General features: G+C 56.1%; 1 protein-coding gene across 1 annotated transcript; it reads right to left on the bottom strand.

Annotated features, from left to right (window-relative positions):
• Positions 1 to 216: 216 nt before the first annotated feature.
• On the bottom strand, positions 217 to 7,709 carry BEST1 (bestrophin 1; the record flags this gene model as incomplete). Its single annotated transcript, XM_081811393.1, has 9 exons — positions 7,531 to 7,709; positions 6,323 to 6,510; positions 5,012 to 5,106; positions 4,300 to 4,533; positions 3,541 to 3,695; positions 3,076 to 3,153; positions 2,372 to 2,524; positions 665 to 745; positions 217 to 368 (listed from the first exon to the last, which is right to left on the bottom strand). Coding segments are annotated over exons 2-9 (1,100 nt in total), but the record flags the coding sequence as incomplete, so codon positions are not given.
• Between the last annotated feature and the right edge of the window lie 497 nt (positions 7,710 to 8,206).

Genomic DNA, 8,206 nt, shown 5'->3' on the forward strand with positions numbered 1-8,206 from the left:
GGGCTGGGCAACCTATTTAACTTCTCTGAACTTGGACTTAATCATCTGAAAACTGGAGATACCAAACCAGGGTTATTGGGAAGAAAAAGTTTATATAAAGAGCTTAGTGGAGTTCTCAGCACCTAGCATGCATCCAATATTTATTAACTAGTGCTTTTCCAAGTTCTTGTGCGTGGGCTTTTCTACCCACCAAAGTGGTTCCCTGGCACTGCTCACCTGATGTTGAAGGTGGAGCCTAAAAAGGAGGCTCGACGAGACTGGGCGGAAGCAGCTGTGTAGGGGGGTTGTGGTTCTGGCTCATTCCAGTACATATCCCGCTCCATCGGGGGCAGGTCCTGGTGCATCTCGTCCACAGCCAACAGGGACACCTGGTTGCCAGGTACAGAAGGAGAAGTCCAACAGAAAGGACAGCCCAAGCGGGACCGTGATCTTGCTAGATGACCTGGAAAGGTCACTTCCCTCTCTCTGGGCCTCGGTTTCCCTACTTGTGAAACGGAGAGACTGATGCCTATCTGCAACCTCAAAAGTTGGGGTGAGAATCCCGTGAGTGAATGGTTGGCTGGGAGGTGGGGGGGGCAACTCACTGTGGGGTCTCCCTACAGAACTGTGGGGTCCCCCCTTGGGTCCAGTTCAGGGAAGGTCCACAGGACAGGCTCCCAAATACCTGCAAGCTCCTGTCGACAATCCAGTTGGTCTCAAAGTCATCATCATCCTCTCCAAATGGGTTGATGAGTTGCTCTGCCACCTTGGGGAGAGGTGAGGCTCTGAAGTCATCAGGTAGACTCCCTGCAGCCTTGCTCCCTGCCCTTGAACTTCGGCTCTTGCTCTTTCCATGCCCCCCAAGATGCCCCTCCTGCCTGACCACCATCTCCAAAGCCAGTATGTAAGGGCTCCAGCCACCCACACTCATAGGCACCCGCACACAGTCCCCTTCCCTTCAGGACACTGAGCCCAAGCTCCTCTCCTGAGCCTGTTGCTCCCTGAACACCCAGAGCTGTCCTTGAGCCTGTCACTCACACAGTCACCACTAGTCCCTCCCCTCACTGTATCTTCCCTGGAGTTCCATAATTCTTTTTTTTTTTTTTTAAAGATTTTATTTATTTATTTGACAGAGAGAGACACAGCGAGAGAGGGAACACAAGCAGGGGGAGTGGGAGAGGGAGAAGCAGGCTTCCCGCGGAGCAGGGAGCCTGATGCGGGGCTCGATCCCAGGACCCTGGGACCATGACCTAAGCTGAGGCAGATGCTTAACCATCTGAGCCACCCAGGCGCCCCTGGAGTTCCATAATTCTATGCATTCGTTCATTTACTCATTCAAGTCTTCAAACACTAATTTATATATTCATGATTTTCAACGCAAGAGAGATAGATGTTGGAGGCTGTGCTCAATTAAAGGGTGGCCCAGGCAGGCCGAGTCCTGGCACTAACCTCAGAAGTCCCCTGACAAATCTCCGCAGTGGTGAGGGGCTGCACTAAGGGTTCGAGAGACATCCTGTAAGCCACTAGGGAATTGCGAGGAGAAAAATGGTGTGATCTGGTTTAAGCTGTAGAAACCGAAGATGACTGCAGGGATGAGGGTGCGGATAAGGAGGGAGTATCTGTGTGTGTGTTTCACACACATGTGAAACATGGATGAGAGGGAGGGAGGGGGCAACCTACCATCACCACCACTTACCAAAAAATAAAGGAAAAAAGGAAGAGACAGAGAGTGGCTGAGAAACAGAGGAAAGATAAAGAGATGGAGAGAAAACTGTGTTGTTTAGAACTCCTATTAGGAAGAGCCCTGGATGTAGTGGGAGGAATACTTAGAAAAGACACTTGGGGTGGGGATGGGGGCCCCCCACCCCAGCCTGCATCACAGATGGATATCTTGAGTAAGGAGAGGTGGTGCTAATCTGCCTTGAAAGGGTGGGGGCTGGGGTAGTTAGCATTAGGACTTTTGTTTTAAGCAGAGGGGACAAATTTGGGACCAGAGCCTAATCGCTGGGGACAGTGAGGAGTTGCCTCACCAACAGGGCCTGACACTGCTATTCTTATTCCATGCATTTCCCTCGTTCTGGACAAACATTTGGGGAACATTCCCTTGAGGGGGCACAGCAAATGGTTTGACAACTGCACTTTCCCTGTATCCGTCTGGCCTGCTAAGTGCTTCACCTCGGGTGAAGCACGGGGATCAGACACTGGCCTCAGGTGGGTCCCACTCCTCTCTGGGTCTCAGTTTCTTCATATGTAAAGACATGGGGAAGGAGCAGACCAGAGGGTCGTAGTGCGGGCCCAGCACCCGACGTTCCACATTTGAGACTCTCCTTTCCTGGCCGGCCATGACCCTTCTAGCCACGACCACAGCCGGTCTTGCCGCAGAGAATCTCACCTTCAGCCAGCCGGCGTAGAAGAAGAACTGCAGGAATGTGAAGACAGGTACAACGAGGTCCAGCTCGTGGCCAGGGTAGGCTTTGGCTGGGTTCAGGAACTGCCGCCCAATCAGGCAAGCCAGGAAGAAGCTGTACACAGCCACGGTCACCACCTGGGAGGGAAAGGAGGGTGGCGGCAGAAATGGGCTGGCTGGGGACCTAGGGTCAGGAAGCTCCCCAGGCTGGGAGGACGAGGCCTTGCTCTGATTCGCACAGCCCTATGACCTTGGGTCTCTGCGATCTCTTTAAAATGGGGATATTCGGGGCGCCTGGGTGGCTCAGATGGTTAAGCGTCTGCTCAGGTCATGATCTCAGGGTCCTGGGATCAAGTCCCACATCGGGCTCCTTGCATAGCAAGGAGCCTGCTTCTCCCTCTGCCTGCCACTCCCCCTGCTTGTCCTCTCCCTCTCTCTCTGGCAAATAAAATCTTTTAAAAATAAATAAATAAATAAATAAAATGGGGATATTCACATTCCCTCCACTGAACCAGGCAGAAGCCTGGACTCTTTAAACTTGTCACTAGAGAGAATCTGCAAAGTCCAGACCTAACTCCCAGGGTGAGCCTCTAAGCCCCTAAGTGAGCCCTTCCCACCGCAGGCTGTTTCCTGAGTCCTCCCAGTCCCCCCGTTTTCCCAAGGGGCAGCTTCCCTGGCCTGGTCCTCACCTGCGTGTACACCAGCGGGATACTGATCCAGTCGTAGGCAAACAGGTGTCCACACTGAGTACGCAAGATGTTCATCTCCTGGGGAGCAGAAGGGAGGGTTGGCTTTCTGACCACCATCTGCTCTCCCAGGCTCAACCTCAGCACTTCCCCAGGTACCAGGGTCTGGCGCTCATGGTCCAGCCCTGGCTATGTGGTCAGGGGCAGCTCACTTAACCTCTCTGCGCCTCAGCCTCCTCATCTGTCAAAAAGGAGGAGCCAGGATCTCAGAGGCTCCCTTTAGAGAGGAAATGGGAGGGGAATTTGGGGGAGGGGCCACCGTGGGTGGTGGAATCCTGTTGGTCAAAATCCTACAATCCCAAGGCAGGTTCTAGGAAAAGCCTCAAGCCTTGTCCTTGTAGGAAACTGTTCCACGTGGGCCACAACCGTCCCCACTCTGCATCAGCCCCATCTGTGTAGTGAGCTCACGTCTAGCAGGCTCTGGAGCAGGACAGGATCCCGGATTCGACCTCCAATCCACGCCTTCATTGACAGGTTGGCAAACCACACCCAGGGCACCCAGAACGTGTTGTGAGGCAAGCTCAACTTTTCCAAGTGCTTGCGTTCCGCCGGGGTCATAAAGCCTGCGGGGTGGAGTGAAGAAGGCAGTGGGTGGGGGAGCCCGCAGAACGGATGGCTGGCAGGGGTGGCCAGGCCTTGCCGAAGCCCAGGATTTAGGCCCAAGTTCACTGGGACCGCGGAGCTCCTTTGCCATCCTCTTTCAACAGATAATTACTGAGTGCCCACTACGTGCTGTTCTGGCCTGAGCACGTGAGAAGGGTCTGTCTTACTAATCAGGACCAGGGCAGGAAAGGTCAGAGACGGAGGGCACAGAAATGCAGACTGAAAACTGTAGACCTGGACGGGAAAGGGCAGAGGGAGGCCGACCGGTACTTTCTCACCAGTTCCCAAGGCCCCGCCCCCGGCCCTCCGTCCCCACTCTTCCCTCATCCCTCAAGGGTCCTTAACCCTATCTCAAACCCCTATGCTCCCGCGCGGTTCCGGGCCTCGCTCCCACCCATCTTCAGGCCCCCGACTCCGCCCCGCCCAATGCGACGAGGTCTCGACCCCACCCCGCTCCTGGCCCCACCCAATCTTCAGCCTGGAGGCCTCTGGCTCCACCCATCTGCTCCGGCCCCGCCCGGGCCCGCTCCTGGCCCCGCCCCGGGCCCCGCCGGCCCCGCCCACCTGCTTTCACCAGGTGCTGGGAGCTGGGAAAGCGCTTGTAGACCGCGGCGCTGACGCTGCGCAGGATGAGCACGTTGCCCAGGTTGGCGTAGCGGATGAGCGTGCGCCGCAGCAGCCGGCCTTGCTCGTCCTTGCCCTCCACCAAGCCCGACACCAGGTTCATAAGGCGGTCGGGCCACGGCAGGTTCTCGTACTGGTTCCACCAGCGGGTCACGACCAGCGTCACGTAGAAGCCTGGGCAGGAGAGGCGGGGGAGGGGGGGGGCGAGGGCCCAGGCTGCGGCCAGAGCCAAGCGAGGGCGGTGCCTCGGTTTCTCCATCTTTCTGATGGGGAGCAGACCCAGCCCCGACCCTCCCGGAAGGCGCTGAGTAGGGGAAGACCATCAGAGCCCCGCATGAAGGCGCAAGAGCCTGAGTTCTCTCTCCTGGGGGCCCCCTGCCTATCCCAGGAATCTGCCAGACAGACCCCTCCCCTCCTGCTCAGAGGCTCCAGGGACGTCAGCGCTGCCCTCAGAAGCTGGGGTCTTGAGTGCTAACCTCAGGACGTCCTTCCTAATGTCTAAGTTCAGTCCGTCTGGCTGCAGCCTCCCCATTTCCCTGAACTGCGGAGAGGCACTGACACGCCACTGCTTCCCCAGCTAGTTCCTCGTAGTCCACCTGTGTGGAGCCTGGAGCAGCCACTGGGATCCCGACACGCCGAAAGGGGAGCTCACCCAGCACGAAGGAAATGGGGATGAGCTGGATGTAGCTGTCGCAATACAGAGTCAGTTTCTCAAACATCACCTGCTGTTCGTCCGTGAGGGCCATCCTGGGGGGTGGGGGGTGGGGGGGATGTGTAGACACTGGGAGGACATGGCTGAGATCGGTACTGACTCCAGCCAGGCCTAGGGTAGGAGTGTGGCTGCCTCTTTGCTACCCCACCACTTCCCTGTCCCTTTCACTGGCCCTGCCTGGGGCCTCTCCTCTGGCCTGAGCCAGGTCCCACTCCTTCTCTGGCAACCCCAAACCCCAAGGGGGCATCTGCTCCATGGCTGTAAGAGGCCCCTCAGGAGGTTTTCTGTGAGGTAGAGGAGGAAGGTCCTGCCCAAGGAGTTACTTTTAGGTACCATTGGCTCTTTTAAAGAATCCAAAGGACAGTTTGAAAGCAGGTTCAAGGAGTGTTTGATCTTTAAAAAAAAAATGCGGTGGGGAGAGATGAATAGGTGAGCACAGAGGGTTTTCAGGGCAGTGAAACTACTCCGTATGATACTAGAATGGTTGATAATGCCATTTGTCCAAACCCATAGAATGTACAACATCAAGAGTGGACCCTAGTGTAAACTGTGGGCTTTGGGTGATAATGGTATGTCCATGTGGGTTCATCTATCATGACAAATGTGCCACTTGGCTGTGGCATATTGGGAGTGGGGGCGGCTGTGTGTGTTCGAGGGGGTATACGGACACTCTCTACCTTCTGCTCAATTTTACTATCAACTTAAAGCTCTAAAAAATAGAGTAATTTTTTTTTTAAAGTGTATTGGTGCCTGAGTAACAACCAAAGAAAACCAATGTGCTTTACTATTGGTTTTGTAATTACGAATTCAAGAATTTCCTGTATTTAATAGTTTTTCAATCCATTTCAGTCATTAATGCTTTTTCCATTCAAAATGCTTTCATATATTCTGTGATTATATCTCTCCTATATTTTATTTAAGTAAACATTTTTATTGGGGGGAAAATACGGTCTGCACCTGGGAGCTTGTGCGGGATTCAGGAAAACAGGCTGGCGGGGTGGGACCAGGTGAGGCTTGGATTCCAGAGGCCTCTCCCTGGGTTGGAGGAAAGACACTCCCAGCCTGCAGGCTGCCTCCTTTTACCTCCTCCCCAGCCCCCAACCTCCAGCCGCCCCCGCCCCCAGGGCTTGGCCGGGAGCTCAGGTCAGCCTTAGCCGGCTCTGGTACATTGGCCCCCTGCGTGGCTGGCTAGTTGTGCCAAGCCCCAGCTGTACCCCTCCCAGGCCCCGGCCCCAGCCTTTCCCCCTGCACCTGTAAATGAATCGGATAGTGTAGTAGCTGAGCAGGAAGATGAGGAACTCGCCGTAGAGCAGCTTATAGATGCTGCCTCGCCAGCACAGTAGCAGGCGAGAGAAGGAGCCTAAGCGGGCATTCGCCACCTGGCTTGAGTAGGTGACGGTCATGGCCGGGCACCGGACTGCAGCGAGTGGGCTTGGGTCCTAGTAGACAGGGAGAGACACTCACGGGGGGCTTGTTCGGGGCTTGTGTGGGCCCCAGGAGTGATCTTAGCCGGGACCCTTCCCTGCTCTGGGCCTCAGCTTTCCTGTCTGGACACTGGGAGGGGGATGAGGTGGCCTCAAGGGCCCTTTCGGCTCTTCCTGCCTGTGGGACATGGGAAGCCAGGGAAGCGAGCCCAGGGCTGCCCACAGCCGTGACAGGGAAGACAGGTCTGCGCCCCGAAGCTGTATGACAAAGGCAATGACAAGAGCAACAGCGAAGTGCACACGCTGGGCGTGGTCCCCTGAGCCAGGCAGCGTTCTGAGCCCATCTTCTTCATTAGCTCCCCAAACACCCGCGACCACCTTGGAGCAAGATTGGTAAGGGGCCTGGTCAGTCTTGTCCACTGCCGTGTCTCCAATGCCCAGAACAGAGCCTGGCTGGTAGAGATGCTCAAATAATGTTTACTGAACAGGGACCCCAGGGCCTTTCCACTTGCTAATCCTTCTGCCTGGAGGATGCTCTTTCTCATCTAACGCATGGCTCATTCCCACGTCGGGCTATCTGCCCAGAAAGGGTGTTCCCAACTACTGTCCCTGCAGATAGCATCCCAGTGCCACTGGTACTCTCTGTCCCCTCATCTTGTCGATTTCTGTCCACAGCGTGTATCTTGTGCTGCTTGAAATTCTATTTTGCAGGACGTCTGCTGGCTTACTGACCATTCCCTCCCGCGAATGGAAGCTTCTGCTGTGCTCGCGTAGGAGGTGCTCCGTCAGAACTTCTGGGAGCGATGACTGACACCCGCCCTCTCCCTGCTTGCTCGGATGGGGCTGCAGTAGCTGCTTTGTGGCCCGTGCACACCAAGCTCATTCCCACCTCAGAGACTTTGCACAGGGGGCCCCCCCCACCCCCCCCACCCCACGCACACATGCTGCCCGTGGGTGTACATCCCACGCCCCAATGCGGGGACCGCCGTCCACCCCGTAGGCCCTCAAAGCCTCGGCAGGCCGACCCCTACTCACAAGAGGGGCTCCGGTCTTCTCAGGCAATCCCACAACAGTTCTGGCCACTGCACCAGTGGGACTCTTGGGGGTCCTGTGGCCAGTGCCCGCACTTAGCGCATGCGTGTGTTAAGCGGTCACTTGACTCCCTCAGCCAGGGCCTCCACAAAGGAGCCTTGTTTGGGCCCCTCTCATAATCTGCACCTAAGCAGCGGCCGGCACCGCCTGGCCAGGGCCCCTCTAATTCCTGCCGGTGCTGGGGGTGGAGGGGGTGGCTGAGCTGAGGGCTAGAATTTGGGGCAGCTCCCCTCCACCATGGGCCCAATCCTGCCATTCTCTCTGGGCCCTCAAATACGGAGATCGAAGGATCTGTGTGTTTTTTCTTTTCTTTTTTTTTTTTAAAGGCCACATATTGTATGATGCCTTTTTTTTTTTTTTTAGATTTTATTTATTTATTTGACAGAGAGACACAGCCAGAGAGGGAACACAAGCAGGGGGAGTGGGAGAGGGAGAAGCAGGCCTCCCGCAGAGCAGGGAGCCCGATGCGGGGCTCGATCCCAGGACCCTGGGATCATGACCTGAGGCGAAGGCAGATGCTTAACGACTGAGCCACCCAGGCGCCCCTCGAAGGATCTGTTTCTGACCACTGAGGTCTTGCGGGGAGAGCTGTGGGGAGTGGGGCCAGGCCCTGGTCTGG

This window comes from Leptonychotes weddellii, unplaced genomic scaffold, assembly GCF_054177405.1.
Source record: "Leptonychotes weddellii isolate Sample4059 unplaced genomic scaffold, ASM5417740v2 HiC_scaffold_7383, whole genome shotgun sequence".
NCBI classification, from domain to species: domain Eukaryota; kingdom Metazoa; phylum Chordata; class Mammalia; order Carnivora; family Phocidae; genus Leptonychotes; species Leptonychotes weddellii.